We start from the raw sequence: 25,525 nt of genomic DNA, 5'->3' as shown, positions 1-25,525 counted from the left end.
AGGCGCTCCCTGGTCAGTTCCCGCCTGGAGCCTCCCGCGGGCCGGTCCCCGAGCTTGCCCTCGCTACCGGGCAGCCTGCTATCCAGCCCCAGCCTTGCCCAGCCGGCATCCATGTTCTCAGGCAGCCAGAAGACCCAGAGGAAAAGACTGCTTTGGGAAGCCATTTCGGCGAAGCGGGCACACCACGTCCGCAGCGAGAGTACCTCGCCCCGCTCTGCATATCTTAGGAGCCGCCCCGGAGAAGAACTAAGTGCCGACCATCCCAAGCACTTAGAGAATGCATCTCAAAGAAACCTCCGCATTCCAGAGCTGATGACATCAGGACAAGCCCTGTCCGCTGGAACATCCTTTCAGCCCACTTGGATTTCCCCCTCCCTCTTTTGTCCCCTCTTCCTGAGGTGTCACTTATCACAATCTGATTACCAAAGTGGCCCATCCAAGCCATTCAGTAGCCCATTAGAACCTTTGTTTTAATCTGTGAGAACCACCAAGTACCGCACCAGCCCCAGGGTACATTTTGGGGTATTTAAGCCGGCCTCTCAGACCGCATGGTGCGCGTGCCATCCTATCCAGACTTCCTTGCTGTCCGTCTGTGGTTCCAGTGCTGGCATTGGACCACCACCCTCGCTGCTGTGTCTCTGCTTCGCTCCAGGATAAGTGAGTATTCCCCCTATCATCGTTGGGAACCAGCTAATGCGAACGTCTCTGTATTTCCTACTCTGTATTTCCTAGATCTTGTGTGTTCCTTGTATGATTGTGCAAGTTAGGCTTACGCCACACTAAATACACGTGTTTGGAACTTATTTGTTGTCTGCCTCTTTTTCACTAGAGTGTCTGGGATCGGGACCTCCGTATACATAGGTTATGATCCGCGCTTAATATTAAGTTACAGACTGCTACAGCTAATTCCCCATTATAATAAAGAGCAGTTCTGGTAACAGGTTATAGACAATAAACTCTTTGGACTGGACTGGACTACTATCAATTTCGTTTAATAATTCAAAATTCAAAATGCCCCAGTCAAAGTTCTAATCAACCTCATCTCTTGATTGGAAGGGACTTAGCACTGAAGACAGGAAGAAATGTCTGTATGGGTTAGTTTCTTTATAGAGGCTAGCTGAGTAAGACTATAAAGGGGCTTGGGGAAACTTTCACAACTGCTCATTAGGACTACATCTTCTAGTTACAAGTTCTTAGGGTTGAACTATTGAGTCCCAGCAACCACTCAGCACATTTTCTAGCTAGTGATCTGGAAGCTAGGTAACTGTGGGTTAAATGAGATACTATCCTCAGAAAGAAAGGGCAAACCAAAACCTTCCCCCACTGCTTCTTTTCCCTAAAGTGGTACCAGACCAGTACACATGATGTTCACCACCTTCGAGGCCCAAGCCCACCAGTCAAAAGAGAAGCCATAGTGTATACCAGTATGTACAGCCAGAAAAAAAAAGTCCTGCCTTCCCCTGAAATGTGAATTCCCTTCCACATTCCTAGAAGACTGAAGGGGATCTATTTTCAAGCTAGCTGGCTGGGCCTTAGAAAGGATCCTGTCCATACAACGCACTTTGTAGACACCCTGGATTATACTCTCAGACTCTCAGGAATCTCCATTTGAAAAATGCTGGTCTCACAGATATTAAATGGTTTACAAAACCACATTCCATCCATTACTCATCAGTGCTTCTGATATACAACAGAATATTGACATACAAACTTCAGGCAGTAAGACAGATGAGTAAAATGCTTCCAGTTTCAGTCTCTTTTGCTGCAGCTGCTGCCATCCACTCAGCTTGAGAGGTTGGTTCATTAATCACTTTGTTTTTGGAGACCAAGTTATTCTCAAATCTGTACAATGATCAGATAACTTAAGAGGCCAGACTTAGAGCCTCTCTACACAAAACATCTTACTCGGGGAAGCTCACGTGGAAGATCTTACACTTGTTCTCCCATTGTGGATACACATTTGAATATAAGACCACATAGAAAGTAAGTCACTTGAGCATCCCCGTGTAAGACGTCTTGTGTAAAGACTTACGGAACACTGTTCAACCATCTAATGGAAAGATTGTGGAATCACATCTCGCAGCAGGCTTCTTCAGATAGCTCAGTTACTAGGAATATTGCAGGGTTAGTGAGCAACACAAAGTTGTACCAATACACTTTTAGTACAAAACCATGCTCTCAATAGCTTTGCCTTTAAAAAAAAAATCAGCTTTCAGGGAATCCATTTTAGCACTCCTACAGACAGGGAAGCTTGAAAACATTGGACAGAATCTGAAAAGCTGCTTAGGCAAAGGACTTGCACTGCATGTTTTTTTCTTCTTTGCATAGCTCTCACACACACTCTCTCACACACACACATCCAGTGCCATAAACTTCTTTTAAAATTGTTCTTGGCTTGAAAAGCAGGACTGGGGGAGAAGAACAGTCAAAACAAGTCTCAGCATCCCTTGAGCGCATATAATCTGTGTCATCATTATTTGTATCTTAGCTCCATGTAAAAATGTGAACCAACATCCAAGAAACAAACCATCTACTTTAAATCCCAATAGAAATCTAAAATTAAATGGATGTTTTCTAGATAAATTTTACTGAGGCTTTTTGCCTTGTTGATTCCGTTGTTCACTGTACTAGTGGACTTGGCTTCAATATTCAAACCACCCTCCTGAGAAACTGGCGAGATACTTTCTAAGTCACAATTTTATGGCTTGCGTTTTTTTATGTCTCTGTTTTCAGAACTGGACACTGATAACAGGGAAAGGTTTTCAAATTTGGTGTCAAATGTGACATGAAATTAATCAATTTCAATGCGATAGCAGGAACAGAACAAGAGCACAGTGCGGGAAAACTGGAAACTGCTCTCTCCTCACAGATTGAAGGGATTATTGCCTCCACCATTATTATATCCAGTTAAGGTGGTAGCTCATCTGTCATTCACCAAGCTGTGTTTTATGACCACTATTCTTTTGGTGTATCTAAAAATTGGTACATATTTCCAGAAAAAAAGGATTCATTTGGTGTTGAGAGTAACAGCTAAGAAGAGTCGTTAAAGCAACTAGGTAGGAAGGGATGTCTTGGAAGTGTGACCTAACAATTCCATAAACAACCAATTGCATTGCCATTACCAAGATGCATTTATTAATTTTAGACTCTTTCCCACTGCAGCAAATCTCCAGTCTCCAATGACATATTCCCCCTCCCCCCTTTTTTTTTTGGCAAAGAAATGACTCCTTGACCGGGCTGGAAGCAATGAAGTCACAGCTAGAAAGCAATAGTCTGAGGACATTGGAAACCAGGTGATGTAATGTACTAAGGAATTAAGAAATCATTGGAAAGGAATCATAATATGCCTGGTGAGGTAATAAAGGCCATTTCCACACACGTTGAATAATGCACTTTCAATGCACTTTCACAATCCTTTTGAAGTGGATTTTTTGTTCCACACATAGGCTGCTTCCACACACGTTGGATAATGTACTTTCAATGCTCTTTAGTGATCATTTAGAACTGGGTTTTCGTGTGTGAAACACAAAATCCACTTCTAAAGGATAACTAAAGAGCATTGAAAGTGCATTATCCAACGTGTGTGGAAACAGCCATGGAAAATCAGTTTCAAATGTTCACTAAAGAGTATTGAAAGTGGATTATCCAACGTGTGTGGAAGCAGCCAAAAACATCTATTTGTTAGATTTTGCAGCGAAACAGTGCTGTGCATGTTCATACACAATATCAGCATGTTTAGTGGCAGCAACTGAAGTCCTTTGACATTGTTAACTTCCTTTTTATGATTTAATCACACTATTTAAAACATAGTCAAAATAAGCAAAAAGCTGTAGAAAGATAAAGAAACTGGCAGCAGGAATGTTGATTTTAAAAACTAGCGTAATGAACTTAATTGACTTTCTGTTATGTCATTTTTCTTCTGTTTATTGGAATATTAAAGTAGCACTACAAACAATTAATGATGGTGACATAGATGTGTCTAGATTTTTTAAACAAACAAGGCTACTTAATTGTTTAATATTATAAAGAATATTATCAATTAAACAAGCAAACTTAGCAAGGCACGTATTATACGCAGTGTGCAGTGAATCAGACGTTCTAGGAAGATGACAGTGGGGTGTGAAGATGATTGATTTTTGCATAATTAGTGCCAGTATTCAAGTCGGTTTATTGCAAATGAATCTTTTGCTTCTATATTTCAGATTAACTTAAAACATTTTCAAAATTATTTTGAAGAAAAACAAGGAAGAAGTGATCCCCAAATGGTTGAATAGCTTTCTTGATGTCTTACGCAGCCTCTATTATGAAGACTCCAACAGTCCTTAAAATACTTACCTTTAGTTGCTCCTTATGCCTGCATTTAAAAGCAGAATTCATTGGTCTATTATTATTACTTCACATAAAGACCTTACTTGGGCGATTATCCAACTTTTAATTAAGATATTACATTTAAATATCTACACGTTACCACAGCAATTTAGCTACTTTTTAAAGGAAACTTTTAAGAAAATGGGTATACCCAGGGCTCATTTGGAGGGGGAACGCTCCGGAACGGCATTCCTGTAGATCTGAATAGAGGTCACATGGGTTTTGGCTCCACCCACGTGATTCCTTTTCCTCCCTACTGCTGCCCGTGTCTTTAGCAGGCAGCGGCAGAGGCAGCACCACAACCACCCCATCACCACCTCCTGGATTCCTTGGTAGGAACCCAGGAGGGGGGGCGGCCAAGCTGGGGGGGGGGGGCGTCGTCCAAGCCTGCAAGCAATGAGGGCTCTGCAGAGGAGGGTAAGCTGCTTTGAATTCATTCTGCTGCTTTATTTTCATTCGTGACTCGTGAGTGTGAGTGAGTGCAAGCCGGGCTACTGGGGCTGGCTCTCCAAAGGAGGGTAAGCTGCTTTGAATTCATTCTGCTGCTTTATTTTCATTCGTGACTTGTGACTGAGTGAGAGTGAGTAAGTGCAAGCAGGGCTGCTGGGGCTGGCTCTCCAGAGAAGGGTAAGCTGCTTTGAGTTCATTCTGCTTTATTTTCAGGAAATACCTGGAGATTTTTGGGGAAAGGGGCCTGAGGGGTGGGTGTTGCCTTCTGACACACTTCTGGTGACATCAGGGTGTGTGGCATATGCTAATGACTTCCTGCTGTTCTTTTTCTACGAAGTGACCCACTGGTATACCATTATCTCACAAGACCCTTATTATACCAAATATATTGTTACTCTTAGGGTTGACAGCTCCAGACAGGACCTGAGTTCTTCCAGAAATACTATTGATGATTTCCAGACTACAGAGATCAATTTCCCTGGAGGAAATGGCAACTTCAGAGGGCAAACTCCATGGTATCATATCCTCCCTGAACAACTTCTACCAGAACTGTCTCAAGATCTCCAGGAATTTTCCAAGCTGGAGTTGGCAACCCTATTCTCTATACATTGCTCAAGTTGAGGCACAACCCAGCATTAATATTAATGGTGCTTGATTCCATAACTCTGTCACACAGGACAACACAATATACAGTAAACATCTGAGTTTATTCTTGAATATTGTCCATGTGAATACAAGAATTAGCTAGTAAAATCATATGTACAGGCAAGCAGAGTTATATAAAACAGACATGTGATGTTAACTACCTATTTTCTTTCATTTTCCCATTATTTCATCAAAAGGACATGTGAGCAGATTTGATACATTCATTTATTTGTGGTGTTCAAGGCAGATTTTACAGGAATCTGAGATCACATAGGAAGGCTAATTTTATGACAGTTGAGATTCTGATTAAAATAGCACCACCCCGTTTATGCAATTTACCCAGGTAGCAAAAGTCTAAGACCTAGCTTTCTCTTTTGTACAATGAACAGAGAAAAGTTTTTTCCCTCATGACTAGTAAGACCTTATATACTGAATTTTCAGCCCAGAGACAATTGTAAACATAATGCCCTATTAGAGGTGAGAAGCTTGGATCCAACGATGTTGTTGTGGGAACTGAGGGCACCTTCACTTGTGTGTAGGCCGTTTCTAGAGCCATTTTCAGAGGGTGATTGGAGGGGGTGGGGGGAAAGCACTGTAACTGCCTTCTGCTCATGCAGCAGGCTGTTTTGGTCCAAGCTAGTGGGTTTAAGAGTATAAGCATTCCCGTGCTAGCTGGCATTCTCCTTTAGGAGAAAAGACAGAAGTTATGCCTTCAACAATGGGAATCTATCTAAAAGGAAAACAGATGTAATGAAAGAATGACAGATAAAAAAGCAAAAGGAAGGAGTCTTTAGATACAACCTGCCATTTATTTTGACAAAAGAAGCACAACGGAGGGGGGGTGTCAAAAAGCTTTAAGTAATTAAGTCACATTTTATAAGAATACACAGATAGTATCAGTGTTCTCAATTCCAATAGCATAATAATCTCACATGGTTAACAAATTAACAATGATAGAGACATCCCCTACTTTTAAAAGCTAAGTAAAAGGCATAATTAAAAATGCACTGCTGAAGAAACTTTAGTTTGGCTTTCTGGGGTTGAAAGGATGGATGGTTTCAGATATTGTCCTGATATGAAGAATCTTAAGATGCATTCTTCATTCTCTTTACCAAAACAGTCTCTTCCATTATTGCTTCTCAATATGGTGCTTACTCAGACATGTAGAAACGATATATGAAGACTGCAATAACTGCTGCTGTTAATGCAATTATCCAGCTGGTCCATGAACTAGAACAAACAATCAGACATTATTTTCACCTTAGCCCATGAGCTTCTAAAAGATGGACTTTAAAAAGCTGAAAGAGTTGGATCCAAAGGCTCTATTCCACTGGAATAACAGCATTTACACTTTCAGAATATCACTTTCACTGATGTGTGTGCTTTACATAGATTCCCACTGTAACTCTGTACTCCCACAGTGTTTGTGGATCCAACTCACTGTTTGTAACCTTCACATCATTTCTTCCAATGACTACAGCAGAAGAAAAGCTGGCACATCACCAACACACCTCTAGCTAAACACAAACTGATCATTAAATCAACAAAGCAAACTATCTGATAAAAAATAGTGGCAATCCAGGTATGTGTGACCTAGGAGAAGGCACTGTTGCATTGAAAACACCACTGTCTTATGTAGAGGAACGGGGTATTAAGACACGTCTTTGGCCAAAATACCAAACAGGGGTTTCGTTTTCATGCAAAGCAATTTTTAAATACTATTTTTAGGTGTAACCAGGTTGCATTAAATAGGATAATGGTCTACAAGGCCAAAGTAAAATGTTTAGCAGGAGAGTCAGTTTAATACAGTTACCCTACATGCTGCACTATTTCTTATATTTTTTGCACATTTGCTAAGATTAGTTTCCTAAGCAGAGTTACCCTCTTCTAAGCCCACTGAAATCATTGTTAATCTTATTACTTCAAACCAAGATCAACAACAGCCAACAAAAAAAGGAAGAGATAATGGAAGTGTTTCAAGCCATGGGGCTATGAATACAGCATAAAAAACTGTCAGTGCAGAAGGACTGTTATGTTTTTTCTGATCAGATCAGCAACCTTTTTTTATGGCTATGCTGACTGTCTCAACACTTACTGGAAAGGGCTACAGAAGAGAAGAAGGGGACACTCTACATTATATGTCCCAGCATGGCTTTTGGGGGGGGGGGGGAAGAGGTGGGGGAACTCTCACGTGGGGCAACTCCTGGGAGGAGGTGGTGTGTCACGCGTGCGCGCGCTCCCAGGATTGCATGATGACAACAATTCCGGGAAGTGATGTCATCACGCACAAGTGGCTGCCCCAGGAGCGCTCCTATGCTCCATGGGGGGGGGGGGTCCGATTCTGCTTGGAATGGGCCGCTCTGCCATGGGGAAGCACTCCCCCGGCTGGCAGTGGTCAAATTTGGACCTTTTGGGGCCAAACCGGCCTGGATCAGCCTGTTGCCACATGGGAGAGAACTCCCTCACAGGGCAGCAGCCTGAACCTGGCCGCTTAGGGCCTGGTCCGGGCCGTTCTGAGCCCAAATGGGCCAGAAACAGCCCGGATCGGGCTGCTGCCAGGTTCCCCCGGGCCCTAAATGGGCCCAAAATGGCCAGAACGCCCCCAAAACGGCCCACATCGGGGCCAAACTGGCCTGGAACAAGCCGCTGCTGGGCGGGGGAAGCCTCCCCCACCCAGCAGCGGCCCAATCTGGGCTGTTTTGGGCCCGATCCAGGCCCAAAATGGCCAAAATAGGCCATTTTTAAAATACCCACATGACAACAGTCACATGGGTTTTTTAAAGAACTGCCGGAATACAGTTCCAGGGCGTTCTGGCTCAAAAAAAAGCCCTGTGTCCTAGGTCTTCATTAACTCTCTGAACTTTAAATCTGATCCACTAACACAAGCCATGCTGACCCTCTGATAGTAACATGAAGCTCACACACTAAGAACTTTTGTAAAACATGAAAGTGGCCTGGCATTCCTCAGATGCAAAACTAACTATGTGAAGGCTCCTTCGGTGCAAAACCAGTAATAATTAAGGGGAAAGACCCTCCTCCTAAGGGGGGGGAGATGAGATTCTTCAATAGTACATTAATAAATATTTTTGTATATTTTTAAAAATATTTCTTGTTATGTAAAGTACAAAGTTCTGAAATCTGCAATGTAATAATGAACAGGAATACCTATAAATATAATATGTAACATATGACAAAACTATGTAACAATAATTCCTGTCATCACATACAATCAATGTTGCACTATTACAATAAGTTAACACTACAATGAAATATATAGTCCACAAGTCCAATTGGTGAAAAAGGTGTCCTCAAAGTTAATCTTGCAGCTAAGTATTCTTCAGTGTCTTCTTATAGTAGTATATATTCCTCCTCTTTACCGGTACAATCACCATTTATTAATGATATTCCTACTCCAGAATGTAAAAAACCTGTTGCAGGGCAGAGCCTGACGGGGCTTCCTCGCATATCAACTTTCCCGTTTTGTGTTTATAACGTTTTCAAAGGCTCATCATTCCATAATTGAGGACTTGCATTCTTCAAACTCTTATCACCAACTTGGCTAGCTTTCTGACAGAAAGAGTTTGAAGAATGCAAGCAACATTGATTGTATGTGATGACAGGAAGGATTGTTGCATAGTCTCCTCATATAAGGTTACATTATTACATTTATAGGTATTCCTGTTCATTGATTATTACATTGCACATTTCAGCACTTTGCACTTTACATAACAAGAAATATTTTTAAAAATATACAAAAATATTTATTAATGTATTATTGAAGAATCTCCCCCACCCCTTCAGAGGAGGGTCTTGTCCCTTAATTGTAATCGCTCAGATGCAAACAATCCCCAAGTACCACACACAAGTACCAGCCTGGAAATATCACCCACTTATACTAACTTCATGCTAAATAATGGAAAATGTAAGTATTACCTGGATAGTTTACTTTGTTTAAACAGCAAATTGATTAGTTAAATGAAAGAATACTATACCTGTTATTAGAATCAACACTAGAAACATAAGAATCCTGAAAAACAAAGCCATAAGTGAGTTAGAGAATTTTATTTGCTTCTCCTTTCCACAAAACCAGCTCTCAGGACATAGCACTTCTCCTTGGAATTCCCATTAAATTAATTATGCTTACTGCAAACTTCCAATTGTTAACCATTTTAGCTTATTAAGCATTTGTGCTCACTTGCAAACCCAGAGGTTTATTATGTACAAGTACTTTCTGCTAGGTAGGAGCCTGGTGGAGCCTGGCTCCTACCTTTTACTTTGCTTGCGTGAGGATGTCACTCCTGGGAAGTGATGTCATCATGCAGGTCACAGGCTACCCTGGGAGTGCTCCTGCGTTCCCCAGAGGGCCAAACTGGGCCCAAATCAGGCTGCTGCATTGCACAGCAGCGCTCCCACACAACATAGCACCCTGATTTGCCTCAAATTTGGGGGATCCGGGCCAAATCAGGCCACTGCAGAGCGTGGGAGCACTCCTATGCCCCACAGTGGCCTGTTTCAGGACGAATTGGGCTTCAATCCAACTGAATCAGGCCCAGTTCAGGCTGAATTCAGGCTGAATTTGGCTGCTGCAGCATGCAGGAGGCTGCTGTGCCGACAAGGGGCCCACTGTGCCAACCGGGGGCATGCCCCAGGAGGCATGTTCCCTCTTGCCAGCCCGATAAATGGGGGGGGGAGCAGGGGATCTTCCACCCCCAGTGGGGGAATGGCATCCCAACTTACTGCAGTCATACAAAATTCACTAAATTATAACAAAGCTTCATTACTACGGAACTTTTAATTTGTTAGAGAAATGTGTTGAATGTAAACATGTTCTGGCAAATGACAGAAATTAATTTTCTAAAGCACTGTGAGTGCAACACACAAACCACTGCTACAAAAAATTAACATGCATGATGAATTTGACATTTCAAAATGAAACACTTACTGTTGGTTTCTCAATTTTGTCCCAGTCATCCTGCAAAGGAGAGAACGCACTTGTTACATCCAACACTATGCAGATTGCCTAAAGAAGCTAAGTATAAATGTGAGGCCTATAAATAATTCATTGTTCAGATAGGTTAGCAAAAGTGCAGCAAAGGCAAAAAAGGGAAATTTTAGAAAGACCTGGTAGGATGGCTTGTAATGGAAAAGTGTATCATACAGAGTATCTTTTTTGTGAAGAATTTCCGCATCTCAAGCCATCACAGCGTTGTTATATTCAGCTTATCTTTAGAACAGATTATCTTAACTCCAGCAGAGAGAATATCTGCCTTGATTAAAGACTCCTCATTAAGGCAATTGCTTAAGTAATCTACCATAAGTCTCACTACAAAAGAGATGCTTCATAGCCAGAAAAGGGGATGTGGAGGCTTTTACCAACTTAATGGGTATAATATGAAGTAATTTTAAAAATTCACTTTGCAGTAATGTCAAGTTTTGTTTTCCACTGTCTTCAAGCCTAATCCCAAGTATTTCAAAACTTTGCAATTTAAAAAACCCAAAACATTAGAACATTATAAAGCAGCTGGATGAGAAACTGGGGGAGGGTAATAAAGGGTCCTTTGAAACTGTTATCACCAAGGTCATGCAGTAAGAAACCTCCACCAGACAAGGTCTGTGCAAATTCCAAGGTTCATTTTAGCAGAATATTCTCAATTTGCTATTTTATTTTTATTTTATCTATAGATGTTTTAATCTATTAAATGTTTTTAATCTATTTTAATCTATTCTTGTAAACTTCCTTGAACCACAAGTAAAGGTGGGGTAATAACATTTTGATAACTAAACAATAAAAACAACTACAGAGGGCCCATTTATTTAGAATGCAGTAATCAAAATATACATTAAAGTCATTTATCATATGCATATGATCGTACCAGAGAGACATTTCTATATTTATCATGCCCAGAAATACCACAAAACCCTGGCTTAACTTTTATCCCAGCAACTGCATGGGTGGGCTCAATCTCTAATATCATGTCCCAGATGCAAACCGCTAACTGCAAAATAATTAACGGGACAGCATGATATTGCTCTTGGGAAATGCTTTCTAAGATAGTCCTCAACAGGTGAAAACGTGCATAGCAGCATTCCAGAATCTCCTTATGTTCAACAAAAATATTTCTTAATACTGAAGATGAGCAAAAATGAAGACAAACGTCACATTTTAAGCATGGTAGAACTAGTTTGAACACAAATCCACTGAATTCAGAGGCTTCGATTCTGAGACAGAAAGGTATGTTTGGGTTCCACCATACTTAACATGTTAGGTTGAAACAATGCCTCAAGGCCAGCGTTCCATAAATACACCTGCCAGGGCACTGAAAGAGATCCTGAGGTGGTTTTTTTTTCTGGCAGCTGCCTGAACAAACCAGCACAATGTGGAACACTTCTCCCCAATTTGTCTGTGTACCACAGAGAACTGTGCTGAGGACCCTGGAAGGGATTGTTCACCCTGCACCGTGCTTTGAGGGCTCTCAGGCAGCAAAAAATTCAAACTGTTTCCAAGCGTTTGTGAAGTTTAGCATGAAGAGAAGCTGATCCAGCCTCTTCCCATGTCCTCTGCCCTGGGCAGAAGACTCTGGCAAGGGGCAGAGTCCATCCTCACCCTGGATTATTTTGGATATGTGTCAAGAGTACATCCAGCCCTGCAAGCCATCCAGCCCTCTCAAGAGCCCATTTTGATCTCCAGCACGGCAGATGTGTGGAGCTGTAGCCTGTGGAAAACAGGGTGGCCTTCTAAGAAAGTTATTTCCTTTAAACACTGCTTTACACAACCCGTATTTCAACCTGACATATTACTAAGATATGCCAATGTGGAGTGACAAAACTTGAAAGATATATGCGAGCGACATTGCAGAGAAGCACCAGGGACAACTTTGCCACTTGAAATGCAAGAATCCAGTGATGAGAGGGGAAGCTTTTTCACTACATGCCAGAATTGAAATCCTGCTTTAAAGAAAATTAACAAACAAATTTGTCATCACTAAGATTTGGCTACAACGACTCAACTCTGAGCACACAAGACTAAGCGAGACCGTTTTGCAATATCTTGAAACTAGGTGTGTCTATCAAGGTATGAAAACTATGAAAAACACAAGAAGCCTGTTTTGGGACAGGTGTACTCACTGGATGAAGTTCCCCTATAATAAATGTGTCCGACAATTCTCTAGCATCTGTGGAATGGCCGACATCTTCAAAGTTTTCTGTAGCATCTCCGCCCGCTTGTTCCCTTAGGACTTCTTCACCACCAGGGTGCTATAAAATATATATATTCATAATTGTCATGTGTATGCTTTTATGGCAAATCAGTATTATAGGGTTACAGTAAACTATAAAGAATTTTGATTTTGTTGAAATATTATGCAGGAACATTAAACGATCTGGAACAAAAAGTCATCATCTGTCCCTCCTCATCCATACAATAAATTTGAATTTCTCCACTGACATCTTCTCATAGTACCATTATAACATAAAAATTGTCTTGTTCCATCAGATCAAATTCCATCATTTACCCTCCAAAAGCAGTCAACCAAATGGCCCTGGGAACCATAGTCACAACAAAAAAAAATCCATCCCCTGCCTGGCCCTGACATTTTACACTCCCTTTGGATATGAATGTTTCATTTAAGATTTGTGGCTAATTGATGAATAAATGAGAGATTAAATTGCAAGGTCAAAGGTTCAGAATCCTTTATTTATTAGAACAGTGGTCCCCAATGTGGCACTCACCGACACCTTTTCCTGGGACCTGTCAAGTGTTTTTAGAAACTGGGAGGGGTCAGATAAGGCTTTCACTCATTAATACTTGCAACTGGTAGTGCAGATTTTTAAAAAGTTGCTTTGGCAGCAACTGCGACCACAACAGAAGGATCTTTACTGCATGACTAAAGGTAAGCTGTGTGTATACAAGAAAAATCTTTTGAACAATGTTCATTTTAAAAGACATTCTGTTCAACAGAGCTTCTGCTTGAAATGTTAAAGACTTACTATTAGAGTTAAGCATTACCTCACTCCCTGACATTTTGTGTTTGACTCTGTGGCCTGTGGCAACCATTTTGTGGTTGGCTCCACTGGCTGTGGCAGAATTCCAAAGGCAAACTCAAAAAGGTTGGAGACCCCTGCATTAGATGCCCCATTGTCCTAGTTTTAGTTGTCTTTTTCTGTCTCTTTTCCAGTTCTTTTAGTTGCCTTTTTCTGTCTCTTTTCCAGTTCTGTGATGAACCATAAGAGAAGACTGCAGAAGCTTTCACTCTTTACCTACAGCCCCTACCTTCATAATTGCTACCACACCCCTGATGACGAACACTTCCCATTGGGTTCCCTAGGGTTGCAAGGTCTCCTTGCCAACCAGAGGGAGAGGGTACTCACCACTCCTAACCTTCATGCGCACATATGCTCCCAGCTGGTATGCAATGGCATCACTTCTGGAAGTGATGTCATTGTCCATGCTGTGGGAATGCTCCTGCATTTGCACAGGGCTGATTCTTTCAGCCTGTTTGGAGCTGAAATCAGCCCTGCATGAAGCATGGGACCTCTCCCAGGATCTGCATGATGACATCAATTCTTAGAGTGGTATCATTGTGCACAGATCAGGAGTGAAGGTGCCACCCATTTCCCCAGGGTGCCTGCTATGGTGGGCGATTGACGGGAAGCTTGCTTCCTTCTGCCAACTGCCAGTGATGGGCAGGCAGAGGTCAAAAAGCCAGGAATTTGCCTGCTGGCGGTGGGTACTTGGGAAGCCTACCCACAAAACAGATCACCCATCTCAGGAAATGAAAGCAAACTAGGGGCTGCACAGAGAAGCTATGACTTCTAAGGATTACCATCACCTGCCTGCTTTAGTGCAGCATCCTAAAGCCCACTGAAGTTCTTTCTGGTCTCCCCTTCCCACCTTTCCCTCTACAAAGAAATACTGCAATATCTCAACCGCAAAGCCCAGGAAAGAGTTTTGATTTGCCTGCTGCTGGCAAGAAAATAATATTTACTTACTTCACTTATACCCTGCCTTTCTTCCTAATGGGGACCAACAGTAGCTTATATAATTTTCTCCTCCATTATGTCCTCACAACAACCTTGTGAAGTAGGTTAGGCTGAGCGCATGTGACTGGCCCAAGATCACCCAACATGCTTCCATGGCAGAGTGAGAATCTGAACCTGGGTCTTCCAGACCCTAGTTCAACACTAACTTCTAGGCCACTGTAGCTCTCAGTGTGAAATAATGCAACATATCCAACAACTAAGACCTTGTTGTTCTCTAGCAAAGCAAAACATTAATTGCTATTCTAGTTACAAGATGCTTCAATGTCACGTTTAACGCGGATCCCTCCACTCTGACTGTGTTGCCTTCATGAACCAAGGGACATATCCTGCAGTGCCCACATGGGAAGTGTCCCTGGAGCAAACCACTGTTCTGTGTCTCCTTGACTACATCTGAATGCACCACCAGATCTCTAATACTCCTCATACGGTGATAGCCCACTCTTGGGACCCTGCTGAACGCAGTTTTGGGACAGACATGGTTCACAAAACGTCATTCAATCCCAAATAAAACAGAGATGCTACAGGTGGGAGGAGGTCTGATCTGCCACTGTGCAGCATGTCCTGTTAACATCTAGTTTAGATTGCTGCAATGCCCTCTACATGGGGCTGCCCTTGGAGACTGTTTGGAAGCTTCAGTTGGTACACAATGCTGACTGGTGTGGGTTGTAGGGACTGTATCACTCTAGTCTTGTTCCATCAAAGCAGACTCCTGCGCTGCTTCTGGGCCAAACGCAAGGTCATTTGAAGCCCTATACAGCCTGAGGCCAGCATACCTGAAGGACTGCCTGCTCCTATATGAATCTACCCACCTCTCCAATCATCTTTAGAGGCCCTGTTTCAGGTACTGAAAAACTGTGTGTGTTTCTTTTTTTACTTTCCCTCCTCACTCTTTCCGGCCCTACCTGCACCAACAAAACTCAGCCAATGCTAGCAGGGACAGGATGGACCAGACAGATTTGCACAATTCTATGCCATCTGTTCACTACAAAATAGGATTTTGTCCCCAGTGATTCCTGAACCCTGACAAGATCTGATGATTGTGACACTTGGTAGCAGTGGAGTATAAGTGTCCTACTCAGCTTAACTTCACCGTCACCAATTCATATGGTTGCCATGAGTAAAAAGAACACGATGGAGTCACACTCTATGTTTTCTGATGAACCTCCCACCAAAACGTTGCTCCAACATCTCAGACTGGTGATGGGCTATTTCCCCAATTGGAGATCTTCAAGCAACAGTCTAAAAATCTCAAATAGCATAATTGTTGCATTAAAAAAAGCTTGTGCAACTTCCAAGAGATTAAAAAAAAAAATACAGTGCTCACGCACAATGACTAAGCAAAAAAGAGGGAAAGTTACACAAGCATGGAGACTAAAGATTATGCATGATAAAAAAAAAGGTTAAGGGAGTGCATGCAGAAGAGAGATTATGCAAGACAGACGTGCAAATACAGGCACTCTCCTAACAAATCCTACCCTTGAACCAGTTCAGATAACTGTACTTAGAACTGAGTGGAGCAAAGGTCTTGGGCAACAACTGAAGCTGAATACCTTGAGATTTATAATGCCTTCAGCCAACCGAGTCCAGAAAACAAGTTGGACTTGATAGTTTACTTAACACGTCTTCAAAAAAAAGTGAATTCAGCTTCAAAAATGACAAGCTGCTTTCTCTTACTATTTCTATGTAAAAACAAAACATTCTCACACCACAATAATAAGGCATTTCTTGTGGAGACCTACTTTTGAAAAATAGACAATACGAACACACACCCTGAGAAACTGTATGGATCTTACAAAACACACGGGGTTGGATGGAAGATAACCTGTTGCTCTGTATTATGAACTACAGGGAGGGAAAGAGAAAAAGATTTCCTTGAAGACCAACATAGCATCTGATCTAAAGCAGGTTTGCTTTGGATGACAAGAGAAAAATGTGATTAGACACTCTGGAACCTGCCAAAAGTGCTGTTCAAAACAGCAGCAAGTTATCCTGCAAGTAAATCTCAAAGGACGGGACCATGTAAGATGATTTCTGTTTTTCTTAATTAACAGTTTTAGAAAAGGTACAAGCAAGATCTTCAAGCAACAGTCTAAAAATCTCAAATAGCATAATTGTTACATTAAAATAGCTTGTGCAACTTCCAAGAGATTAAAAAAAATAAACAGTGTTCACGCACTCATTTCCCCCTCCAAACTATTCCTCCTTTTCCTCCTCTGGATGGCCCTGATAGCCTCTCCCCTTTTCCTGCTTCCTTCTCTCTTTCCCACCCAGCAGCCAACCCATCTTTATCTACCCTCCTGTCTTCAGTTTCCCCCCTCCCCACCAACAGTTTCTCCCTGGGAAAAGTATGGCTAAGCTACATGGTGACCAGGCTGAGTTGTTCAGAGGCTGGCAATGAACTGAGCCAGACTCAGCTGAGTTTTGCACTGGCCATCACCACCAAGCCAGGGCCAGTTGTGTGGGTAGTGAGTTTCTGGTGGTTGTTGCTAGGCCTTGCTCCAATGAATCCTCCTCCATCAGGGGACATGACAGAAGCAGGGAGAACCTTTTCTAGGGTTCCAAGTCTACTCTTGTTCTCTCCCCCCACTCAGCTTTGCTTTACAGAAACCAAGGCTTGGCAATGTTATTGTGGTTCCCTAGCAACCCCTAACAGCCACTGACAGTTCCACAGGCATTTATTTCTTAAAGCTACAGGCACTGTTTGTTATTTTGAGCAATTTTAAATCTACTAATATTTTTTTAAAGATTTCAGATTTTACTGCAAACCTGGGACTTCCCTCATGTTTCCAAAGAATCTGTCCCCATCTCCATTTTGCAGCACCATTGATCATAACATCTATGGCGCAGTTTGGAAAGAGACACAGAAAATAGATATTAACATGCACCTATGTATTGTCCCTAATCCAGCATACATGCATGAATCTTTCCAAACCTAACAGTGTGCGTGTGTGCGCACGCACAAACACCATACTCAATTACCACAAAGAACAGGTCCAGCCTTTCATTTTAATCTTCTTCCCTTTCAAAATGTTCATATACAAAGGTAAAGTATGGAATTCAAAGCATTCATTATCAAATGTTCTTAAGAGAGGTAAGAGAGATATTTTGCTTCCTATGATAAATGGCCATGTTTAGCTATTAATACAAACACAGCCTATCTTCATTCCATCTTATACCAGAGAGTCGCCCCAGTTGAAGTACAGAGAAGAAGAGAAACAGTGCCAATAATGACTGCTTTGCAACACAAATACCTATGTTCAATTTAAAACACAGATATGCTGACCTACTTGTTGAGGAGCCAAAGCTACGTAAGGTGTGAAATGCCTGGAACATAAAGGATTTTGCATTTCTCTTTCAGTCACTTTGATCAAGCTGCATTTCTCTGCAAATGAGTGCAGAAATTCACATTTCTGCTACCATTTACCATGCAGTGCTTCTAATCTACATTTTCCTACACAGAAAAGGTACCTATGAGCCATCTATTTGTGATGGAGGAGACAGACCGATGCAGTCCCCTCCATGAAGATCACTGACTGTTTTGCCTAACAAAAAGCATTTTGCACACACAAATTGTAACACTCAAATGGCATATCCTGAACTTGAGTAACCCACCTACGATGGTGCTGGGCCGCAGCACCACCCTCCCCCACTGCCGCCTGGCCGTAAGTGCAACGTAACTCCCAGCAATGGCACCCAGGAGGGCGGTCCAGGAACAGAGCGCAAGGTAGTCAGCTTCCTAAACTGCCCTGGGCCTAGAAACGCTCACCGCAGTAGTTGCACCATGGAAAATGGTGGCATAGCCCATACGCAGCCACTGCAGGAGAAAAACTCGCTCACTCCCCCAATGCCCAGCCCCACCCAAGAGGCTCGGCAGAGCACAGGATGCCGACTACTGCAGGGACCAATTTGTTCACGCCCTCACAGAGGCCAAGCCCCCTCCCTGGCAGCCAATCACACCCTACAGACACCCTGGCTGGGGCAGCCAAGGCCTCAGGTAAGTGGGGGCGCAGCCGGAGGCCCTGCCTGAGAGCACTCTGCCTTGGGGACTTAGAGCAGGAGCCAGGAGGGGGCTCACAAGGTGACAGGGCTAGATTACATTGGGGGGGGGGGCTTTGCCAAATTTGAGGAGTGCCGAGCACTCACTCAGGGAAGGAAAGCTGGCTGCTGTATGTCTGACTAACTACTTTCACTCAAGTTACCTTGCAGATAATCTGACTCCTGAATCCTGCTCAGGGAGGGCCGAGAGCTCACCGACAGGTAAGGAGGGGCTGGGGAGCTGGATACTCCGGCTAGCTCATTCACACCAGCCTCCCCATTCCCTTCACAGGCGCTCGACCTCTGTGGATGAGGCCTGCCAGGGAGGGGTCGCAGCCCCTGTCCACAAGCTTGCACGGTCCATGCCTGCCAAGAAGGCAGATGCCCAAGGGGCCATGCTCAGTACAGCTCCGAGGTGGACAATTTCGGGCAGCCCATGCCGGGCCAAACACACACCCTCAGCCAGGGGAGAGCTTGTGGCCATGGGTCAGCGTGACTGGGCACTCACTCTCTTAAGTCCCTGTCAATAGTGGGCACACAACAACCTCGACTCTCTCTCTCACAGGATCAGAGTTGCAAGCGGCCATGGGAGCAGACCATCCAGATGCGTATGAGGGCTTCTTCCTTGCTGGAGGGGCATGCATCACCTGGATGCTGGCAGTACCTGTACAGGCAGTACCTGTACATCACCTGGATGCTGGCAGTACCTGTGACAATGGAATCGCCACTACTGCTGCCCCCAGTGATGAACACCCTCCCAGGACATTGCAGACAGGGCTGGGGCTTGTTCGGGGCTGGTTCACTTGCCACACATGTCTAGTTTCCCTTTCACGCAGGTCACAACCTGTCAGGGAGGCCATGGAGCGAGGCTGTTCCAGCCCCTGATAATCCTCCTTGACTGTCATTGAAGCCCAGCCCAGGCAGCGATTCCCCAGGCAGCCTGCATCTCAACCTCGCTCCTGGGAGGGCAACACTGAAAATAGATCTTGTGGCTCCGATTGCTGCGCTAACAGGCTCTTCTCCCTTCCTGGCCGAGGGACATGGGAAAGATGCACCTCCAGACATCCCATTCACTTTTTGCAGTTTAATAAAGTCCATGTTGAACAACCTCCCTGTCTGTTTGCTTGTCTGTGCATGATAGTAGACTCCCTCCACTTCCCCGAAGGGCCGCCATTTCACACTTTGAAGCAAAGGGTTTCTGACTCTGTGCTGGGCGGCTCTGACGAGGCTCCAGGTGTCTCCATGTCTTTGTGTGGCTCTGCTGCCCAAAGGAGCAAGTGTCCAGTGGTACCATGGAGGCTCCAACCTAAGCCAGCTTCCCTTGCCACTTCCCCCTCAGGTTGATGGCAGGTAGCAGAATGGGACTTGGTGTGTAGCCCATTTGTGTTGAGGGGAGACTCTTCCTCTGACATCTCTTCTGGCTTCTAATAAGCCATGCAAAGAACCTCTGCATATGGAGAGCAAGGTTGTTGCCGGGAGGTGGGGGGTGGCGGGATATGGAGCAGCGTCCTGGATTGCAGGGGCTCTTCCCCTGTGAGGCCAGATGACTCTCCTGTTTGGTCTTTGCAAAGGCAAGGATAGACATCAGGAATCTTGCACTGGAGATTGAGATGGTAGCCCCTGGAGCAGGATCTCTGGTCTCGCAGGCCGTCCACTCTGGGGGATGCCACCCCAGGACTGGAACATGGCGCATGAAATCCACCCCACATTCTCCTTGCACCTTTTTGATGCGGCGATGTATGTGTCAACAGATGCAGTAACGTGTGTGTCAATAGAGCCGCTGCAAATCAATGGGCATTCGTTGCTCCCATCACATCCAATGGGACTTCCACTCTCTCCAATGGTCCACTGTTGCAGAACCCACCCCTGCTCGCCTCAGATGAGTTGCCTCTCCATGACCCTGCCGGGGGGGGGGGGTGCTCCTGTGTGCCCGGTCCTGCCGCCTTTCAAGTCCCACTTTTTAAGGAGAGGGAGCATGTTTCTCAGAGTGGGGGGGGGGGTAGTTGCAAGCAAGCGGAGCTTCAGTTGCCAGCCTAGCCCTTGTTGGTAATGGAGATTGGGTGAGAGGCAGGGCAGGTCCCTAGTCTGCACCATCAGTATAACCTCCCTCCCAGGGCAGGGCTCCTCTCAAGGCAGGTGCATATGTTGGGGTGTGGCAAACCTGAACATCGGAATTCTGCCCTGTTCACCTACCTTGTGAAGGGTGGGGAGTGCCATTGGCAGCTGGCGACAGGAGATGCAGCCTGGCCTGCAGACTGGCTATGCCTTCCCCTATCATTCACTGCGCTGTCACATGCAGCTACACTCCAATTGGCAGTTTCTGCCAGTGTTGCTGAGGCAACTGGGGAGCATTCTCTCCTGGCTGTGCTTTGCTGGCCCTACTCTCCAGTGGGATGCAGCTCCCACCCTGCCCCCCGGGGGAGGTACACACCCCACCTGCTGCTCAACTGGGCGGCCTCCCCAGCAGGGCATCCCGATGCAGGTGATCCCCGGCTGCCTGCTCCCTAGCCGGGGTGGGGGGGGAGAGGAGGTGGTGTTGTTGGCAAGCAGGGATCAGGCCTGCCCATTGGTTCCACGACTGCATGCTTGTCACGCTCCTGTCAGGGAGGTGGCACCACCATTGTCAGAGAAACGGAGTGGTGGGTAGTCTCGGCAGCAGCCATGCCATGCCTTGCTGGGCTTGGGCACAGTATGGCTCTCCCACAGAAGTCCATAGGGAGCGGCAGAACAGCACTACTACTACACCAACCCCTGGGCACTTTTGGATTGGGCCGTAATTACAGTACACACAAAGAACAGTGTGTGATGTACTGTGGATGTGGCTGCCCATTCACCTATTTCTACAGAATGTAATTATTCATTGCAGGTACCTTCAGTTTCAGTATCATTCTCTGCAGCATCACTGACTGTGCAATCCTAAGTAGATTTACCCCAGTCTAAGTCCACTGATTTCAATGGACTGAATACTGATCCTGAAGGTATCTGCAGTGAAATCAATGTACTTAGACTGGTGTACCTCTGCTTGGGATTGCACTGCTATTCTTTGAAAATGCCATATCAGACCAATGATTGCAATGTTCCTTCCACCATGTGAGAAAAGACTTAATAAACATTGTGAGAAAAGACTTAATAAAAATTCAGCTTTGCTTTGGATATGACCTGCACAGTCAATCAGGTGAATGAATAATTTGCTTTTTTTTATACAATTAAATGTATTTGTGGACTTATCCCCTCCATCCTCCATCTACAAACCATTTAGAAACCAATAAAATACACGTACACTCACATAATTCCCAGGGATAATCATCTGGAAATTATTAGTCACAACTCTGAAACTGCCAAGCTGACCTAATATTGCATTAAGAAGTTGTTTACAGCAATGTTGGTCCAAAAGTAAAACTCCCAAAACAAGAACATATTCCATGTAATACTTTTTATTAGGAGCAACCCACAGATACATAATAGCATGCAAGCTTTCAAGTTCACCAGAACTCTTCTTCAGACTGTTACAAAAAAAAATTGTTGTTAACTCCTGTTAAAGCCAATGAAGTCTTTCAAGTGGTTTCACTTCCAAATAGGGATTTTGAGTCTTGTTGGTTTAGAGAGACATCAAACTGCTTATTTTCCAAAGTGTAACCATTTTATTTTCTCTTACCTGGAGCAACTTGAAACCAGCTCTCTTTATAATAATACTAACATTCAATTTATATACCTCTCTTCAGGATGACTTAACACCCACTCAGAGCAGTTTATAAAGTATGTTATCATTACCCCCTCAACAATCACCCTGTGAGGTGGGTTGGGCTGAGAGAGCTTCTAGAAGCTGTGACTGACCCAAGGTCACCCAGCTGGCTTCAAGTGAGGAGTGGGGAATCAAATCCGGTTCTTCAGATTAGAGTATCGCACTCTTAACCACTACACCAAACTGGCTTTGAATCTGCTCTGCAATTAACACACAATGTAGATTTTAACAGGGCTTAATATTGCGTCCTGTGACAGTCTCCTTTCCCACAACTGTTTTTAAACTTTTTTTTTATAAGAGGGTAACATCCAACCTGAAGAGATCTAGTGAACTGCAAAGCTTGCAAAGGATTGTGTGTCATCAGGTTTCATTCAATAAAAGGTATTACAGGGATTGTGTTTCTAAACTGTATTGCCACTCACGGCATCTACCTATTCTTTGTGCTTTTATGGAACAATGAAATTTCAGAAATGGTGCATGGAAAAATAAATTTTCCGCTGTCCCCTACAATCTTAATTTTTATAGTAGTAATTCTGTGTTATTTCCAGTACTAAATAAATTCCAATAAATAGATTTTTTTAAAAAAATCAGACACTTCTATCTACTTTCTATACCATATATTTCAACCCACTTTGCAGTAAAAGAGTCCCAGAGCAAGTTGTGGTCAATTTCAGTATAATCTTGTCACTAATGCAAAGCTAAAATGGTAAAGTATGGCCCTTGCAGCATGATGTGAGAGTTGTGCAAGCTTTGGCAATGTCAGTGGTTTATCAGTTTTTTACATCTAAGCATGTTCTAGTAATGCAACTCGCTAGGTGAAAGGGTGAGCAGCACTGAGTAAATAAGTTTCAGCTAATTTGCCTTCCGCATTATTTTACCTCCGTGGCAGTCAAGTTCTCTGGAAAAAAGTTGCTCCAGGACATGCATCACATGCTCTGGGATAACTGACAAGACAACATTTTCAAGAAATGTGAATTGCAATGAGTTTGCTACAGTTTGTCAAGAAGTTATTTTCCTCATGCAGGCCCTTATGAGGGCAGAATGGCAAGGTATAAAGTCTGTAAAACAAACAAACAAATGCTTAAATCCTGGGTGCATCTACACAGGGAAGATTATATTCTTGATATAAACATATTCTTTTTTTGTACCAACAAGCTCAGTAGATCCAGTTTTCATACAAACGCTACTGTGTCACACAACTGTCTTACAGATTCAGGGCAACCTCCAGGAGTGTGCTACTTGGATGGGATATGGCATGCACAGAGCTATTGTCCCAAGCTCCCCTTGAGAATAAGCCAACGAAAGACAACCTGTATTTCCCTATGACTCAAGTTCACAGACCAATCACACAGCTATCCATCCATTCATTTCAAGTTCAGGACATACTGCTGTGAAACAAGTGCAAAGGCTAACTAGTGCCTGCTAGAGGGTTTCAAGGGCCTTCCTTGCTGTTGAGAACTGGTACCTATTAAAAAGGTACAGTGGTGTGATGACATGCATTATCTCAATAGGCAACTTATTTCCTGACTTCAATTTCCACTAAACACCTTAATACTCCAGACCTCATTAACAACTCATCATTCACAAAGGTTTTTTGGCTGCAAAAAACTGTGTAGTATGAATTTGAGGCTCCTGCACTGATCTGCCATTTAATCCCACCCCACCCCCCTTTCTGTCAAAAGAGGTGCAGGATTTATTCTGACAAATTTGCTCCTTCACCACCAGAGATATCACATGAAACTCTTGCCCAACATCAGCTGTGCCACATGAGGATAGTGAGAAAAGGGCACCAACTCTACAGGGTGTTGTGCTGACACCAACAGTTGATCAGCCAATCCAACTAATGTTCCATTGGATGACGGAGTTTGGCCTGCAAACATTGGACCTGCTAGCCTAGGATGTGTCTCATTAATGTTTAACAAATAACTCTGGCCTTTCAGCCATACTTGTTTCTGACACCTTTAATAAACTTAAATATTCCTAAAGCTTTGCAAGGAATTACATAGGGCCATCAAAAGTCTTTCTAAAAAATTAACTCTGGAAATCTCTGTATCTGGACTTCAACTGTGACAAAGCCCCATTAAAAACAGAGAACTATGTACACCACTGTGATCTTCTTGTAGGAACGGTGGGATGTAAACATACCAGACTAGATAAGCATAGACCTAGTGCTGCTATTTCACAGTCTGATGTGCAAGTTTTTACAAAAATCTAAAACGTCAGGCATAAGACAAGTATCTGGAGTATCAATTAACATTTTCCCATATAGTCTCCTAATCTCAACACTTTGAAGTATACAGCAGCTGAGATCCTTGAAGAAGCAAGGGGGAAACTGAAATGGCTCATCATTCTGATGGCCCAGGATCGTTGCTAGCCAGCTACTTAGCACAATTCACATTATACCGAACTTTTTATCACTGGCAGGCAGAAAGTGTAAGCTTTTTTCTGTTGGAATCAAACATTAAGTGTCCAGTTACCAAAGGGTCACTGCACAAACATCCAGAAACTTCACTAATCTTAATACATTAGCCAGCTCAAACTGGCCATGCTGCTCAGATCTCTTACTAGTAACATTTTTTAAAATGAATAATATAGCTGAAATTTGGGTTTTGTTTAATTCTCTCCCACATTAAATAAACACATGAAGAGCGCTATCGGACTCAAATCTTACGAAAGAGGAGACAATTTCATAATACGCTGATTTAAAGAGAAAGGCCCTTAATCCTGTTCCACCCCACCCACAAAACACATCTTCACCATCTAGCCGAGCAGTCTTTGCAGAGCTTACGCTGCAGGAGGCCAAGTTCCACCAAACACGCTGCCAGCACACAAGATCCTGTGGGATTTTAAACTCAGCTGATTCTGGAACTCCACTGCCCCTTCCTTCCACCACTCCCAAAGGATTTAAACTGCAGCCCTGCGCTACTGGGGGAGGAGGGGTAAGCACGCACAGAATCGCACCATTCACCCCCACCCCCTTCCAACACGGGCAGCAACGACGGCACCAGCCAGCCCCGCGTACTCGCCTCCTCCAGGAACTTGGTGAGGTCATACACGCGGCGGTGCAGGATGATCCAAGTACTCTGGCTAGTGTTGTGCTTCTGGATCTCCTCGAGCCGGTAATGGCAGCCTCGCCACGGCTCCTTCCCAGACGTGTCGCTACGAGGCTTCGCCATCTTCCGCTACTCGACTTCGCCCTCCAGCCCTCGCAGAGCACAAGCCCGAAGCCCGCAGCTTGGAACTCTG

The 25,525-nt window shown here is 43.8% G+C and overlaps 1 protein-coding gene across 1 annotated transcript; it reads right to left on the bottom strand.

The window, feature by feature from the left end:
• Positions 1–5,506: 5,506 nt before the first annotated feature.
• On the bottom strand, positions 5,507–25,525 carry LOC129333177 (cytochrome b5). The gene is made up of 5 exons (XM_054984650.1): positions 25,306–25,525; positions 12,589–12,717; positions 10,406–10,435; positions 9,456–9,490; positions 5,507–6,693 (listed from the first exon to the last, which is right to left on the bottom strand). The coding sequence occupies exons 1-5, from the start codon at positions 25,453–25,455 to the stop codon at positions 6,615–6,617; spliced, it is 423 nt and encodes a 140-aa protein (XP_054840625.1). The 5' UTR covers positions 25,456–25,525; the 3' UTR covers positions 5,507–6,614.

Source organism: Eublepharis macularius, chromosome 7, assembly GCF_028583425.1.
Source record: "Eublepharis macularius isolate TG4126 chromosome 7, MPM_Emac_v1.0, whole genome shotgun sequence".
Classification (NCBI taxonomy): domain Eukaryota; kingdom Metazoa; phylum Chordata; class Lepidosauria; order Squamata; family Eublepharidae; genus Eublepharis; species Eublepharis macularius.
The sequence above is the reverse complement of the archived record's forward strand: the minus strand, read 5'-3'. Positions and strand labels throughout refer to the sequence as shown.